General features: G+C 41.7%; 1 protein-coding gene across 2 annotated transcripts in view; it reads left to right on the top strand.

Moving 5' to 3' along the window:
- Positions 1-6,046, top strand: part of SLC17A8 (solute carrier family 17 member 8) — a 46,163-nt gene extending 40,117 nt beyond the window's left edge. For both annotated transcript variants that reach the window (XM_061637775.1, XM_061637774.1), the window contains 3 exons: positions 1,133-1,243; positions 4,461-4,588; positions 5,708-6,046. In XM_061637775.1, the coding sequence (XP_061493759.1) occupies positions 1,133-1,243; positions 4,461-4,588; positions 5,708-6,046 (578 nt within the window). The remainder of the gene's footprint in view (positions 1-1,132; positions 1,244-4,460; positions 4,589-5,707) is intronic.
- The last annotated feature ends 11,922 nt before the right edge of the window (positions 6,047-17,968 follow it).

Below are 17,968 nucleotides of genomic sequence, written 5' to 3'. Positions count from 1 at the left end.
AGTGATCTCCAGGTTGCCAGGAATAGTCTCCTTCAGCCATCAAATTTAGCTGGATATTGTTGAGGTAGAGCCCCAGAACGTGTGTGCCAAAAGATGTGAGATGCCAGTCTTGCTATCTACAGCTTTTAGTGCTTGATTGGACTGTTTGAATAGAGAAATAGGATCACATCACTCTTCCAGTGGCCTGGTTTGTACAGCACATTAAGTCATAGTTTAAACCAACCATAGTTTAATATGAACAAGCAGCATGCTAGTATATGCTGCTCAAAAGTTCCCGCAATGCTCCTTGCCCGCTGCTGCTGTGCCACAGATGCAATAAGCCAGAGTCTGGTTTGTTGTGTCATCTGAACCCAGGCTTGGTTATTGCTTATGGTCTGAACAAACCTTGGTTGCTGCTTATGGTTTGTTATGAGGAAACAAACCACAAGCCTTGGTTCAGATGGTGCAACAAACCAGACTCTGGCTTGTTGCATTTGCAGTGCAGTGGAGCAGAGGAGAAGCACCACAGGAACTTTTAAGCAGCATGCAAACTGGGCCAACATCAGTCAAGAAGATAAAGTTAATGAGATAAAGTACTAAACCAGAGCTTGGAAAAGTTACTTTTTTGAACTACAACTCCCATCAGCCCAATCCAGTGGCCATGCTGGTGGGGCTGATGGGAGTTGTAGTTCAAAAAAGTAACTTTTCCAAGCTCTGCAAATCACTGCATATACTTTGCCAGCATATTATTCTCTAACAGGACCATCTTTGCAAAGACATGAGGCATCTTCTGTGAAAAACAGCAATAAAATAAAATAAAAGCTTTTCTTAAGACGCTCTTTTAAAGAGTACAAAGTGCAGGGGCGGGGAGAGTGTGCCAAAGGATATAGTGCATTGAAACTGAACCAGAATGGGCTAAAGTAGTAGGAAAGGGGAAGATTTGTGAAGAGCGGGTAAGAGCTAACAGATACACAGATAAGTGCTAACAATGCCAATAAATGCTAATGAAGGGTGTGGTTTTCATAGAGTTATTTAGCAAAAGAGAAGAGGGGTCACAATGAGCAAAGAACTCTTCTTCAGATAGGTGTCTGGGAACAGAAGGTTATACTCTGCATATTTCAATTAATTATTTTTCTGTATGTTTCATTTGCAGGTTTTGGGATGGAAGCTACTTTACTTTTGGTGGTTGGCTACTCTCACACAAGAGGAGTTGCTATCTCTTTCTTGGTTTTAGCAGTAGGCTTTAGTGGATTTGCTATTTCAGGTAAAACATAAAATACTGATTTTTAAACAGATTAAGGAAATAATTTAAAAGGTCAGTAGAGCCATCATGGTTTGAGTTGCATATATATTTGCCTTTATGGAAAGAACCACAAACAAACAAAAAACATCTAGTATGTCTTTCCCAGGATAATTAGGAATGCCCATATGGCAGGGATAGCCAACATGGTGCCTTCCAAATGTTGTTGGACTACAACTCTCATAGTCCCTGAAAGCTGACCATCCTGGCTGGGAGGACTGATGAGAGTTGAAGTATGACAACATCTGGAAGGCACTACATTGGCTACCCTAACCTTATGGTAGGGATGGAATGATCTGTCAATTTCGGTTCTCTCAGTTTTTCATTTTTCTAATCATCAGTTCAGTTTCTGTAGCAACTTGCAATTTAAAAAAAAATACTAATGAAGATTTTTCAGCATTTTGGTGAGAATTTCTCCTAATAAATACAATTTTGTATGCAGTTTTGATTAATGTACACATTGTTGCAAGCAATTTATTCTAATATAATGCATTTGTGTATGTTATTTTCACTAATATATTTGTTTCGTACACACTTTCCTCTAATATATGCATTTTTGTAAACATTGTTTGGTTGGAGAAATGTATCGCAAAATTTGGATATGTGTGTCTTGTGAAGGATGGCTGTTTCAGTTCTCATATTGTTTCAGAAAGTGCGGATTTGATAAATTCTGCTTTAAATGTGAACTGAATTGAATTTCTTCCTCATTCCTACCTTATGGTATGAGACAATAAAATTTTGGTCCCAAACAAAAGTAGAGACGGTCATTTTTAAAGATGTCCAAGTATTTGCTGATCTACATGTACTGCAGTTTTCAAGTTTCAGCTGGAAAAAAGAAAATGTACCTCTTTGTACAGTGCAAGAGTTATTTCAAATGCAAATACATGGGCAGCCTGATCATACATTTAGTGATTTGCATACTGCAATTAAAGAAACATGCTTGGTAAATGGGGCCATTCAATTGGCCCCATTATCTGTAGAAGAACTCTCGACTCACTGTAACTATGCAAGTGGCCAGATAGTTCCTGGGATTCTGTGCTCAAAAATGCTGTGGTCAAATCCTGCCTCCAGCCTATCCACGTGATAACTATTGTTAAACCACTCGCTTTAAATAGCTTTGTTGTAGAAGGATAGATGCAGGGAGGGGAAGAAAGAGACAAACATGCTAAATCAAGATGATGATCCTTTTTTTTAAGTGATCCATTGTAGAGATGGATTTATTTATTTATTTATTTTATTACATTTATACCCCGCCTTTCTTTTCATGATAGAATCCCAAGGCAGCTTACATATGGTTCCCAGGCGGTCTCCCATCCAGGCACTGATCAGACCTGACCCTGTTTAGCTTCAGCAAGGTGCTGGCCTCATGTGCCTTCAGAGCCTATTTCTGATCTGTCATTTTTGCTGATGCTCAATCATAAGTTTGTTCCATCCTTTTTTGCAAACTAAAATGCATTTTAAAAATTGAATTTTAATGGTATGAATTTTACATGTGTGTTTCCCCTAAAATACACATTTTGTATGTTTTCCAATGCATTTCCCCCTACTTTTTGTATATTTGTTTCTGAAAAATACAGTTGGTGTGCATTTTTGAATCAAAAGAACATTGCAAAATTCACAGAACTGCAAATCCGATTTATAGCTGTATTCCCATCTGGGGGACCAGCAAATTAGGCTGATGGGCTTTAAAATGTTGATCCAGTTAATTTAGTGTCCATCCTATATCACAGAAAAGAACATTCTACCAAGTTTCTCCTATACTGCAGAACACATCTGGTGAAAATCTGTTAAGTTTAAAGGCACTTTCCCAGGTACAATTCCCAGATTTGAGGGAAGAGATATGATACCTTAGCAGATTAGATGTTTCTGAGCAACTAAACATCTTGGTCCCATAATAATGCCAGCTGTGACCTCCTGTCATCCTAGAGTCCCAAGGACTGACTCCATGAACTGGTGTGCATGGTTTCAGCTTAAATCTTTAACTATCTTAGCCAAAGCTTGGGTGAACATGAGTTTGATACCTGTCCTGCTCCACTTAATAATAATTCCTGTGCCTGTTGGGTTGCCTTTTTTAGTGCAGAGTGGTGTAGTGGTTAGAGTGCTGGGCTATGACCTGGGAGACCAGGGTTTGAATCCCCACACAGCCATGAAGCTTACTGGGTGACCTTGGGCCAGTCACTACCTGTCAGCCTCAGAAGAAGGCAATGGTAAAACCACCTCTGAATTCTGCTTACCATGAAAACCCTATTCACAGGGTCACCATAAGTCGGGATCGACTTGAAGGTAGTCCATAAGTAAACTATGAAAATGGCAATGGTCATTGACAAGGGGTTATTGTGTGAAGAACATTTCACTTTCTTTGCAAATTCTCAGCCTCATATAGTTATTTCCAGAAACTATTGTTGATTTTCCTTGCAGCTTCAATAAAATCTGCATCTACATTATGCTGAGTGACAATTGCTTTTTTGCTCAGTTTTTTACTTCTAAAAAGGTTTTATAGAAATCTAATTTACCACTCTGATGCTTTATACAGAGTGAATGGTAAGGAAACTAGTAGCTTACAGGATTTTTCAAAATGTTCTGTGAAATTTAAGTAGTTAATCTATTGTGTGTGTGTATCTATCTATAATGCTAACCTGGAGGCTGGAGCAAACCTTGTCACTGTTTTGGCATTGGACAAATACATTTTTGTTTTCCTGGGCATTTGGAGGGCACCAGTGATATTATATTATATTGTTAAATTGGTTTTTAATAGGTTTTTGTAATTTTACTTGCTTGCATATCACTTTGGGAATTTTTCATGGGAAGTGATCTACAAATTTAATAAACCTAATCTAATCTATTTTCAGGGCTCTTTTCAAAATATTTGGTCTTCCTCTATTCTACTGTACTCTACTTGCCAATCCTCTAGGACTGCTGTTCCCAACCTGGTGTCCTTCAGTTGTTTTGAACTATAACTCCCATTAGCCCCAGCCAGCATCGCCAGGCTGTCAGGATGGGGCTGATGGGAGCTATAGTCCAAAGCATCTGGAGAGGATCAGGTTGGGAAAGGCTTCTCTAGAAGTATTTATCTAAAAGAAGCAGAAGGCCAGATTCCCTTCGTGATTTGGTCTGCCTGAGACACTTTCACTATGACTAAAGAGAGTAGCCCTGCATTCTTAACTAATGTTCTGTGTTACAGGATTTAATGTCAACCACTTAGATATTGCACCCCGCTATGCCAGCATCCTCATGGGCATCTCTAATGGAGTGGGGACACTGTCAGGAATGGTGTGTCCCCTCATTGTTGGTACAATGACTAAACATAAGGTAAGGTGTTCAGATATATTTTGCTCCCCTTAAAAGATATTCAAATGCATTGCAGTCCATTCTTATTGTAAAGGATCAATACCTTTGCCTACTCCAAACCACCCCTAGTCGTTCTGAAAACTGAGGTATTTAAATGGCTGAGACTTCACTTCAGCCAGTGTAATTTGGCATCAGTGAAAGGACACCAATAAATATTTGATATATGTTGATTGTTCTAAAAAGCTGAATAAAGAAAAGATGCTGTTCCCTGATTTTCACAAGTGTTCTACTAAAATTGTCCGAGAGTAATATGGAAAATTCTGTGAACTTTCATGTGTAGATATCTGTGGCAAGAGGTTAGACAGGGGACATGTCGAGAGATTGCATACCACAGGATCAGGCCCAGTGTTGGCCCTCAGCATTCTTGGACAGTTGCTGAGGCCCACACACCCCAGCAGGGCCTACCAGGACTGACATCACCCCCTGAGCCCATGTAACCATTGCCGCTGGTCCTTGGCCCCACTTGGGTCCCCCAGCAGCACAAGCACTGGTGCCTGATTGTGCTGCAGCCTCCAGTCTCTCAGCACCCCCCCGGACTTACCCAGTGGTGCTGTCCTTGTGCTGGTCAGATCAGGGTCAGGTGGTTATCCAATGTGGACATCAGGCACTGAATTTTGGAACTTATAACATGATGGTCACCCAGTGCCAAGCAGCCACTCAGCTCGTGCTGTGGTACTAGGTAGTACAGGCCAGGGAAAGAGTGACTAGTAGCTACAACACTACCACAAGGCACAGCTAGTGGCAGGTGCTAGCAACAACGCTGAGGGGGCCTAGGTCAGCACTGTGGAGACTTCTCATCGGTCCTATGCTGACAGCCCACTCAAGTCTGATGCTGGCCCTTCATAAGTTGCTGCTGTTCCATTATGCAATGCATATTTCTGTGATAATTTTGAGATACATTATAAAGCAGAATCTACTATGTATTTTGGTAGTCATGGTCACAAAAAAATATTCTTTCAAAAATCAGACTGGAAATAAGAATGGATACCAATCACTTCTGTTCCCTATCTTCTGGTCTCATTTGGATGTTTCTCTTTCATTATTACCTATGTAGTAACTTGTTTCATGTCACTCCTTTAGACCCGTGAAGAATGGCAAAATGTCTTCCTAATAGCTGCCCTAGTTCACTATAGTGGAGTGATATTTTATGCCATCTTTGCTTCTGGTGAGAAGCAGGAATGGGCTGATCCTGAAAGCCTGAATGAAGAGAAATGTGGAATAATTGACCAAGATGAACTGGCTGAAGAGACTGAACTGAACAATGATAACTTTGTTAGCCCGAAGAAAACATATGGTTCTACTGTTCAAAATGATGAAGGACGAAGGAAAGGGTTACAAAAGCAAAAGGGGGTGGTGCAAGATGTAGAAGAACAGACTTCCTACCAGTATGAAAAGGGAAATTATCAAGATTCATCATAAATCTTTGTATGATTTGTGTGACCGTTACCATCCCTGTACAAAACCAAGCAGTATCTATATTTATGTAGTTGGGGTTTTTTTGTAGATAATATGCCAAATGGCTAGCTATAAAACTCAGTCATTTTCAACTTGTAGTATAGCAAATGGGTTAATAAAAACAAAATTGGGTTCCCAGGAGCCCCTGTGTTTAATCTTTGGTCTCAGCTCTCTGTGTGAAGGCCACAGTCCTTTATATTATGTGGATCTTTACTAACAGCAATGAGGTACTAAATGTATCATGTCACTCTTTATCAATGTTAATATCTCCAAAGCCATGGCCACCCACTCCTTTAGCAGACATTTCTGCTGTGTTCATCCCTTTTAGTATCACGCAACAAAGAATGTATTATGGCAGAAGGATAATGCAATGTTTAACCAAAGACTAGATTGTTGGCAATGAAGTCCATTTGTTAGATACAGTTTTTAAAAACCCACAGGAGAGTTTATTTTACTTCTCAACTTTTAATTGCTGGTAGAAAGAGCATATGGATCCCCACGACTGGGATTTTTTAAAAAACAAAAACCTCTACAAAATATGTATGTATATTATAATAATTGTTATATCATTGACTCACAGCCCTTGATGTACAGGTTTGTTTATCAAAATAGTTATACCCCATATTTCTGTCAAAAATATATCCAAGAAGGCTGACAATACAAAATCAAATAAAATATTTAAAATACAGCTAAAAAATAAACAGGAAACAATACAACAGCAGGTGCGATCTTCTCAGCAGTAGTCACTCTAAGCAATATTCAAACCCTTTCAACTCAAAACCCTTCCAAAATATGTCAGGTTTTCACCAGGCACTACCACTGAGAGGAGAATGATGGACCAGGGCAGGCGTTTCTTGATAAAGTATTCCATAGGTGCCATGACTGAAAAGGCCCTGGCATGTGACTGCCACCCTACTACAGATTTCAGGGCTGAAATGAAGATCCAGCCCTGTTATGTTGAGCAGAGTGTTTGGTAGGTTTCTATGGTTGGAGGCAGTCCTTAATAAGATAGCCTGGTCCCAAACTGTTTAGGCTAGCGACTGGATCTACCAGGTGGAAGGGAAACATGGAATTTGGGACGCTATGATAGTCTTTTTGCTTCTGAAATCTGTTGGTAGCCCACACTAATGGAAACCTGGAAAAATTCTGTTGAAATCTCTTTGTGCAAGAGAGCAATTGTAGTCTTGTTCCCCTCTCGTTCATTTCAATGGGGCTTGCACAGATGATGTTCGCATTAGGCTGGGTCCTATGGATGCTTTGTTCTTTTGAGGATGAACACATGGATTATTTAAAATGGAATCTGCTGATTATTTAAGTTTGTACAATAATTTCTTGATATCCAACAGTATGTTTGATATTCCTGAAAAGCCTAGACCTTTCCCCAGAGTCTACACCAACTATTTGGAAAGCATAGCGTTATCATTTTTAAATTGCTACTGGGTTTCAAAGGCTCACAATGTTTTCTGATTGAAGAATTTCAATAAATGACGGATTCATTTGTTTTCACATTATTATTCTCTCAGTAAAATTCAAGTGAAACCATTTTGTTACTTTGTGATTCTTACTGAGTCTGTCATGTTGTTCAACTGTGATATTGTGACAGAAACAGACAGTTAATCTGCATAATGGCATTAGAAATGTATGACAGCAGGAAGCAACAGTAATTGCGTATACTGATCGTGGATCCTTCCGTTCCCTTGAAATGCTGCTATAATTCCTTCTAGGTTCTTACTGAAAGGCATACATAGATTTTCAACTTCCTCACATTTTGTTGCCACAGGCAAAGAACCATATGGAGATCCCCACATACAAAAGGTACAAAGTACATCCGATTCAAGTTCATCCTTGGTAAAACATATTCAGCATTCAAAACATTATAGCTGCTGTGCTGACATACAGGGTTAACAAATAAACCAGGAGTCACAAAGAAGTATTATGATGCCTGACAGAACATCAACAGATGAAGCTTTCCCCATAATTGTATTCCCATACGAGAAAAGGCTTACCCTATTTAATTTGTGCCAGCCACACATCTTTTAATGGGACAAAGCATAATTAGCTTTGTTTCTGGATCTGTACTTCTCGCTGTAAGTTGCTCCTTTTGGAAATGGAAGAGTGAATCTCTTCAGCAGAGAAGATAAGGAAATACCTCGCATTCCTTCCTTCTGATCACTGTGTGTGAAGATAGAATGAACATTGCGGTCAATGGGTGAAATAATACGCAGACAACAGGAGCTATGGTTGAATAAAGGGCCACTTTATTAACTTCAAACAAAACTTTAAAGCGACCTGCAGAGGTGAAACCTAAGTGTGGGAACTAACAATAGGCAATCAGCTTGCCCTACAGCTCTCGGGCGACCAGCCCCTGCTGGAGCCAAGGGCAAGCCCCTTTTGCTTACCCCTGCCCCGGCCACACCTTATAGGTGAGTAGGGAGACCTTCCTACGTCACCCAGCCCCGGGGCCGTAGAAACCTCGGGTGGATGAGGTAAGTTGGCCCCAAAAGCAGCCCATATCCTGTCTTCGGGCCGTAAAACCCTGAGAGACAGGCATCCGGAACCACCCTTCACCTCCAAAGGTGCCTAAGGGGGCCACCTAGCTGTCGTTACTAATTTCCCCTCCTGCACTTTACCGCCACAAGAAGGGGACAAATCTCTATTTAGTCCCCTTTTCCCCACTGTGTAGAAGAACTTCCAGCAGACTCCTCTGCAGGTCTTGCAAAAAGATGTTGTTCCCTGTGTCCAACAGGTGAACGCCATCGGCCCTATAGAGTTCAACCCTAGAATGCTGTATGAGCGGATGTGGAATGGGCAACCCACCATCCCCAAGAAGCGCCAACCGAATCTGTCAGTTGACCCTCTTACGTGTCCAGTCTATCCTCCTGGGGTTCCAAACTCCATGCCATTCCCTGTGTGGCAGTATGTCTGACCAAAGCAGACAAACTGAAGGCCAACGCTGCCTTATAACGCGCATGTCACTGCATGCCTGAACAGTAAGGGCCCTGCCCTTAAGTAAACCCAGGTCATTACCTCCCAGGTGAATGACCAAAATGTGTGGAACTTCACGCACTAACCCTTGCCGGAACAGGGCGAGTAGGAGCCCATCCCAGCGCATCCCTCGCCGGCCAAGCCATTGTACAGTAGCTCGTTGACTGAGCCCCAGCTGCGAGCCCATCCGAGACGACGCAGCCCTACGGCCCGCCCAGAAAATCATGCTGTGGCCGCAGGCTAGGATGCGCATCCGCTCCATCCCCCTCCGGCAACCTGCCAAAACAAGGCAACGCCATTAGGCTTCCAAATTACCATGCCCACTCATGGGGCGGACGTAACTCCTATATGCCCCAGAAGCCCACCTTCCAACAGCTTGCAGCCTGGCCCGTGGAAAACCCAGCCCTGCTGCTGAGGAAGCTGCTCCAATTCTAAAACAGTGGGTCCCAAAAACTGATGGGTCTGTTCCTAATCCGTGCAGAGCCTTCTTAGTAAGTGCCCAAAATTGATATTTAGTGAGAGGATCACCGTTCCTGTGAACAAATAAATATCCACTCCCTGCTCCTCTAGCTATCATAAAGGTTTGCAGGGCCTGCACTGGGCAAATGTGTGGCAAAGGGGAAGGAGCTAAAATAACAGTCCGTCCTCTGCCCCTCTGGTCAGTCTTAGACCTATGTAACGTGAGGTAAGTGCTGCCTGCTTTCATGTTGATATCTGTAATTAAAAGGGCACGCTGCGACTGGTCCAACTTAGACCCAGCCACCACTTCTCCAATTCGAAATGCCCCCAAAATTAATGTAAGGGACACTGCTTGAAATAGCTGGATTTCGTAGCTGGAAGAGCATACTGCTGACCATCGGCTCATGAGTTTCTCTAAAAGCTCTGGAGATATAGGACGGCGGTGATCGGGGCAGCTGGGCACTCTCTAGCCCACCCAGCCAACATGTACCGGACCCTAAAATCCATGGAATGATCTCGAAAACCCTGTGCCTTAGCTAGAAGTGGAAAAACTCCAGGATCCTAATCTGCAACAGTTAAAGCATGTCCCTGTGCAGCTTGCAGCCCTGGGCTGCAGAGTCAATCTTGATACCCAGAAGGTGAACACTGGCACAGAGCCAATCTTGATACCCAGAAAGGTGAACACTGGGGCAGGATCCTCCATATTCCCAGTTTTCAAGGGAACCCCCAGTTACATATCCATACTATAAGCTGTGACCTCAGGTGCTAACATGCACCCCAAAATCTGCCCAAATGATGAACAGCCCATCATACAGATAGTGCCCCACTGTTTCCGAGTCCACTTGTCTCCTGACTGCCCCCTACCAGAAGGATCTGAAGCACTCCATGCGAGAATTATAGCAGTCCATAGGCAATGCTCTGCCACATGTGGGCATCATGTTAAATGAAGCATAGAGCACCATTCCTAGACTATCAGGTATGAATCCGTTACTGCCTGATCCCTTAAATAAGACTGGTTGTGAATCAGGCATAATTTGCCCACTGCCTTTTAAGGCCCTACCCGACTGGGGTGGCCAGGAAGGGGCCAAGAACTCTGCCCAACTGTACATCTTTACACTCTGTCCCTGGCAATTACTGCCATAACTAAAACAGATTGAAGATTGTAGGCCATGAAGGCCAGCCGGGAGTTGGAAGCCATGACTGCCCCCCCCCCAGAAGGAGCTGCAGCACTCCATGTGAGAAATATAGCAGTCCATAGATAATGCTCTGCCACATAAAAATGCATAAGGCATCTCTATCACAGGCGCGCACCATGTTGAATGAAGTGCAGCGCACTATCCCAGGCTATCCAGTATAAACCCATCACTGCCTGACCCCTTAAACAGGACTGGTGGTGAATCAGGTGTAATATGCCCTCTGCATCCTAGGGCCATAACTACAACAGATTTAAGACTGTATGCCCTGAAGGCCAGCCGCGAGTTGAAATCTGGGATCAGGAAACCAAAAGAAAAACACCGTAACACAGACAAACCTCCCTTTAAACCGGGTAGCCGGTAATCGAAGTTTGTAGTACCTCAAGTCTAACTGGGGAGGGACACATGTCCCTGAGCAGCTTAAGCTGGGGGCTTCCTCTTACCCCCTTGAAGGCCTCCGGCCTAATATCTCACTGCTGTGCACATCCTTCTGCAAAGAAAGGGAGTAAATCATTTATGAGTAGGTACACTTTACCAACTACTACTCCATGGCAGCTAATCCAGTTCCCCTAAAGCACAGAGACTGAGGATATGCTGCTGTCACCAATATTTGGACCCACTGCAGCTTTCTCCTAGCGGGTTTCCAAACAACCATAATAATAAATGTTCAAATGCAAAATGTGCATGCTACATTGATTTCAAGTAACTGAAATCAAAATAGAAGTGCCAATGTAAAAGTTGCATGCTATATACGACTGCAGGTAAATGATATCAGAAATCCTAACAAAGAAGTTTTTGTTGTTGTTGTTACAAAATCATCAGGAAAGGGTGAAGAGTCTGCCTGGAACTTAAAAGGCAGCTTCTGTGTCAACAAGAATCTAAACTCCTGTCAAGGCACCCCTGCTTTAGTAAAGTCTAAGATCCTGGAATTAGGATAAGAGCCTTATAAGCAGTCTGGCTTTCCTTTTTATTCCTATCCTCCCATCAAGCCACATTATAATCTGCTAGACCTTCAATTCCTTGCAGAAGTTTGCATGCCCTTCTTTAATACAACAAATGCCATATGCTTTGTTTTTGATACGAGACTAAATTCAAATAAATGCAACTTCTGTCTCAGAGGTAACAATTAGCGTGGCACTGACACTTGAAAAAGGATCACTGTCAACTAAGTTATGGTGATTTAGACATTTTCTAGCAAAACCTTGTCATCTGTGCACACCACTAGTATCTAAACAGGACAGGCACAAAGTCCCAGAAGGCTCACCCGGCCCCACCAAGGCCACCATATAATGTAATGATAATAGAATTAATTACCTCAACCTAATATATTCCTGGGCCTAGCAAGAAGTCGGAAGCTTAACCAAGAGCTCCGTATCCCCAACAGCCACCATGTAATAAATTAATAGAATAAAGTACCTGCAACCTAATATAGGCCCGGGTCTAGGAAAAAACTGTAAGCCTAATCAAAGAGTCCCGCACAATTGCCAATAGAGGCTGCCAGGGCCTCACCCACATCCCTCACTGTGTTGCGCCCCTACCTAGGCTGAACTCACACCCAGCCTTGGCAATCAAAGGGGGAAATACGGCCTGTGTTGGTAGGCTCGAAATGCCTGTGCAGCCTCCTCCCATAATTTGCTCTGAGCCTGCAGTAACTGGCCCAAGGTCACCCATTGTGCCTCACAGCTGTTGGGGAGACTCGGACCCTGGTCTCCCGGGTCGCAGTCCAACACCCTAACCGCTACACTAAACCACCTTTTCTCCCACAATCTGCCCTGGGCTAAGGGTGTGTGTGTGGCCTAGGCAGCAAGGGGTTGCCAAATATATATAGCAAGTTTGTTAGCTTGATATGTTTGTTGTATTTTACTTTATTTTATGAATGTGTTTCTTTCTTTTACCATTATCAGCCCAGACGCTTCCCGCCCGCTAGGCCCTTTTAACGAGGCCTGCTGGCTAGGCACATGCCCCGTTTGGCCCAACTTTCCCCTTCTTAGGAGGCATTGGGCTCATATGTGTTTATCATTAATTATTTAATATTGAATATAAATGTTCAATATATCTAAGTGGTACTCTTTTTTTTTTATATATAGTTTTTATTCAAATTTTTCCAAAAAACAAACAAAACAAAGTAAGAAAAAACATAACAATACTACAACAAAAAATAAAAATAAAATGGTTGACTTCCGATTTGTCACAGATCAGCTATAAGTATATAATATACATCAAACCTGTCCCTTAATATGTACATACAGAATCCCTTTTCTCCATAAGCTGTCTTAATTAATCATCAAATCCCAGTATCATCATTTTATTTTGATCTTTCGACAAAAAGTCTAAGAGAGGCTTCCAATCCTTAAGGAATGTATCTGTCGATTTTTCTCTAAGTAAACACGTCAATTTATCCATTTCTACTAAGTCCATTAATTTCAGTAGCCATTCTTCCATTGTTGGTATTGATTCCATTTTCCACTTTTGTGCATATAATAATCTTGCTGCCGTAATCATATATAATAATATTCTTCCATATTTCTTTTCTATTTGTTTATCCATAAAACCCAGTAAAAAAAATTCTGGTTTTGACTGAATATTTATCTTTAAAATTTTTTGCATCTTCCTACCTATCTGTGCCCAGAATAATTTCGCCTTTTTACATGACCACCACATATGATAAAAAGATCCTTCTTGTTGTTTACATTTCCAACAAACATTAGAGACATTACTATACATTTTTGACAGCTTTTCTGGAGTCATGTACCAACGGTACATCATTTTATAAAAATTTTCTTTAAGATTATAACATAATGTAAATTTCAAGCCTTTTTTCCACATATTTTCCCATTGATCCATTTGTATGTTATGACCAAAATTTTTTGCCCACTTTACCATGCACTCTTTTACTTGTTCTTCCTCCATATCCATTTTCAATAAAAGTTTATACATTTTTGCAATTATGTTTTCATCATTTGTATACAAACCTATTTCAAAATCAGATTTACTTATTTCAAACCCATACATTTTCTTGTCCATTTTATATCTTTCTAACAATTGTAAATAGGCAAACCAATGAAAACTATATCCTTCCTTTATCAATTGTTCTCTCTCTTTCATTGTGTATTCTCCATGTACATTTTCTAATAGTTCTTGATAAGTTAACCATTTCTCTTTTCCAGACATTTCTCTTCTATAAAACGCTTCTTGACTTGAGACACATAATGGTATTTTCGAATAAAACCTTGGTTTGTATCTATTCCATATTTTCAACAGAGAACGTCTTATAAAATGATTGTTAAAGTCTACGTTTACTTTTACTTTGTCATACCATAGATATCCATGCCATCCCCATCTAAGTGGTACTCTTATATTACCTTCACCCCCTTCCCCTTTTATGGGGGGGGGAGAAATCAGCAACCCACAGGGATGCGTCTGTCTATCTATCTATCTATCTATCTATCTATCTATCTATCTATCTATCTATCTATCTATCTATCTATCTATCTATCTATCTATCTATCCCTTTAACTGCCTAAATATACTTGCGTAATATTTAAATGTATGTGGTTGTAATCCTTGTTTAACATCCACTGTATAGGGGGGAGGATGTTTGTGTAATCTTGCTTAACTTGGCCAGGCCTCACCACCAGGCCACCTGCAGCCACGCAGCAGCATTAACAGTCGTTGCCCTCGTGGCTGCAACCTTAAATGGGCTGATCAGGCCCAAGCATCGACTATGCGGCCAGAAAATGGCCACCGCTCTCTGTCCCTCGCTGTTCAGTAGCTCCGTCTTGTCCCACGCCGTCATTCTTCCTCTCTTTGTCATCGCGAGCCAAGAGGAAGTCGGAGGGTGTGGCGTGGGCTTAAATAGGCCCATTGGCTCCACCCCCTCCGTGCAGCACGTCACGCATCATCTCAGCGCGACGTTGCCCTTACCTCCCATGGCTTCTGCGGCTTCACCCTGGGCCGCAATTGCGCTGCCACCTCCCATTGCTTTCACAGGTAAGCAGAGCTACATTGAAGCTGAAATATAGCTCATTCAAAGTTCTACCCCAAAATGATCTTGATTCACCTTTAGTTCATTTGGCAGTTATGTGAACTATTTTCAGGTGTAGTTCAGATATTATTTATTTATTTATTTATTGTATGTATATACTCCCCCATAGCTGAAGCTCTGCGGGCGGTTTACAATAACTAAAAACATTAAAAACAAATATACAAATTTAAAAACATCTTTTAAAAACAATTTAAAACACAATTTAAAACAATTTAAAACACAAGGAAAGTCTTGACCTGGCGTCGAAAAGATAACAGTGTGGGCGCCAGGTCATAACTAGCTCAATTATTATATTATTATTTATTACATTTGTATACCGCCCCATAGCCGAAGCTCTCTGTGCGGTGTACAGCAATTAAAAACAAATATACAAATAATTTTAAAACACTTTTAAAAAAACAATTTAAAAACACATACTAAAATGCCTGGGAGAAGAGGAAAGTCTTAACCTGGCACCAAAAAAATAACAATGTTGGCGCCAGGCGCACCTCGTCACAAGTATCATTCCATAATTTGGGGGCCACCACTGAGAAGGCCCTCTCCCTTGTTGCCCAACTCCCAGCTTCCCTTGCAGTAGGCACCCGGAGAAGGACCTTGGATGTTGAGCGTAGTGTACGGGTGGGTCCGTGTCGGGAGAGGCGTTCCATCAGGTGTTGTGGTCCCAAGCCAAGTAAGGCTTTATAGGTCAAAACCAGCACCTTGAATCGAGCTCGGAAACATATAGGCAGCCAATGCAAGCGGGTCAGAATCGGTTTTATGTGTTTGAACCGTCTGGTCCCTGTTACCAATCTGGCCGCTGCATTTTGCACAACCTGCAGTTTCCGAACCATCTTCAAAGGCAGCCCCACATAGAGTGCATTGCAGTAATCGAACTTGGAGGTTACCAGAGGATGGACAACTGAAGCCATGTTATCCATGTCCAGATAGGGGCATAGCAGGGCCACCAACTGAAGTTGGTAGAAGGCACTCCACTACCTGAGCCTCAAGTGACAGAGATGGTTCTAGGAGAACCCCTAAGCTACGAACCTGCTCCTTAAGGGGAGTGCAGCCCCATCCAGGACAGGTTGAACATCCACCATCTGGTCAGAAAAAAACCCCACTAGCAGCATCTCAGTCTTGTCTGAATTGAGCCTCTGTTTATTAGCCCTCATTCAGTCCATTTTTGCAGCCAGACACTGGTTCAGCACATTGACAGCCTCACCTGAAGAAGATGAAAAGGAGAAACAGAGCTGTGTGTCATCAGCATACTGATGGCAGCGCACTCCAAAGCTCTGGATGACTGCACTCAACGGTTTCATGTAGATGTTGAACAGCATGGGGGACAGAACTGACCCCTGTGGAACCCCATACTGGAGAATCCAGAGTGCCAAGCAATGCTCCCCTAGCACCACCTTCTGGAGCCGACCAGCCAAGTAGGAGCGGAACCACTGCCATGCAGTCCCTCCCACTCCCAACTCAGCCAGTCTTCCCAGAAGGATACCATGATTGATGGCATTGAAAGCCGCTGAGAGATCAAGGGGAATCAACAGAGTAATACTCCCCCTGTCTCTCTCCCGACAGAGGTCATCATACAGGGTGACCAAGGCTGTTTCCATACCAAAACCAGGCCTGAAACCCAACTGAAATGGATCCAGATAATCAGTCTCATCCAAGAGTGTCTGGAGCTGGCCTGCCACCATTCGTTCAAGGACCTTGCCCAGGAATGGAACATTTACCACCAGCCTATAATTATTAAGATTTTCTGGGTTCAGGGAGAGTCTCTCCAGGAGTGGTCTCACTACCGTCTTTTTCAGTTCATTCCAAACATTGGCTGAGTGACACCGCTGGATACAACCCAGTGTGATATAGTATAAATGTATAACAATGCAGCCCAATGGATATGCAAAATTCCTGCTCAGAAATAACAAGAGCATCCAGATGTTAAATGAGCTGTCAGAAACTGCTAGCTACTAGTCTTATAGGGTGCCATTGGTATAACAGACGTCGCTAAAATTAGTAAAGCAAAATTTGATTTCCCATACTCAAAAAACATAGTTTCATCTTTCTGTCAACCACTACAGATAATTTTGCAGGTATATATACATACATATATACACACACTATAGAAAGTCATAGATTTACCTCATGCCTTGTTTTTGCTTGAAGGCTATGGAATGGAAAGTGAATTGATTTTAGCTGGAGGAAAATTTGAAATAATCCCTGCATGCAAGGGAACAGCTGGATAATTTGGGAGATTAAAATGAATAGAAGGCTTCAGAGGAGTGAGACATGTAGGCTTGAACCATAAGATAAAGGAATCACGGGAGCAAAAACGGACTTAAGCCTGCTTCCCATGCACTTCCCACTTTTATGTACATATCTAGACTGAAACATGTCTATTAGACATGTATACAACTTGTCATACTAGATACTATAATTCAGTGGATGGTATTGGCCTTTGTACTTGGATTATCTGTCATTTCAGTCATGAACTAGAGTGGCCTTTGGCAAGTATCTATTTCTCATCCTCAATTTGTTTTGCAAGAATGAACAAGACAAAAATGGTATTAGCATTTTGCCTATTAACAGTCCCATATACATAACAGATTGTAGTGCACGTTAGATGTTTAAAGTGTCTGTGTAGTGAGTCTTATAAAACAAAGTTTCAAATGGGGTTTCTCCTTTCTTAAGAATACTAGAATGATATCACAAAACTAATTATTTTTTCATGTTTTAGATGATGATAAGGCTTAGTCCTGGCAAGGATATCGGCTCTGGTCTTTGTTAGTTACAAACGTTTTGCATACTCTTCCTTGAAGTGTTTATATTATTCAGCATATGGTGTTCTAAGATTTTCCTTATCTTCTTGATTACACAAGAAAATTTGAACCAGTATAATTAGCAACATATTTTTACTAGCTGTTGACTGCATATATGCTTTTTAAACTACATACTTGATTTTTTTACCAATAATAATAATTTGTAACACAGATTTAATAATTTATTAAAAGACTTAGATACCATGCTTTATCCTATTGGATTGGGTTTGGCTGCTCTGATAATCAAACTAACCACAATACTGGAGATCTGTAACTGACACTTTTAATTTATTTTAAAGGCAGGTGTGTGGGGGGAAGATAATTAGGTGAGATTGGGGAGAGGATTAACCTTTTTCTCCTCCAGTTTCCATGTTCTAAATCCTCCCCCCTCAGCTGCTATTTGCAC

Source organism: Rhineura floridana, chromosome 8, assembly GCF_030035675.1.
Source record: "Rhineura floridana isolate rRhiFlo1 chromosome 8, rRhiFlo1.hap2, whole genome shotgun sequence".
Lineage (NCBI taxonomy): Eukaryota > Metazoa > Chordata > Lepidosauria > Squamata > Rhineuridae > Rhineura > Rhineura floridana.
Note: the sequence above shows the minus strand (reverse complement) of the source record. Positions and strands in the feature narration are given on the sequence as shown.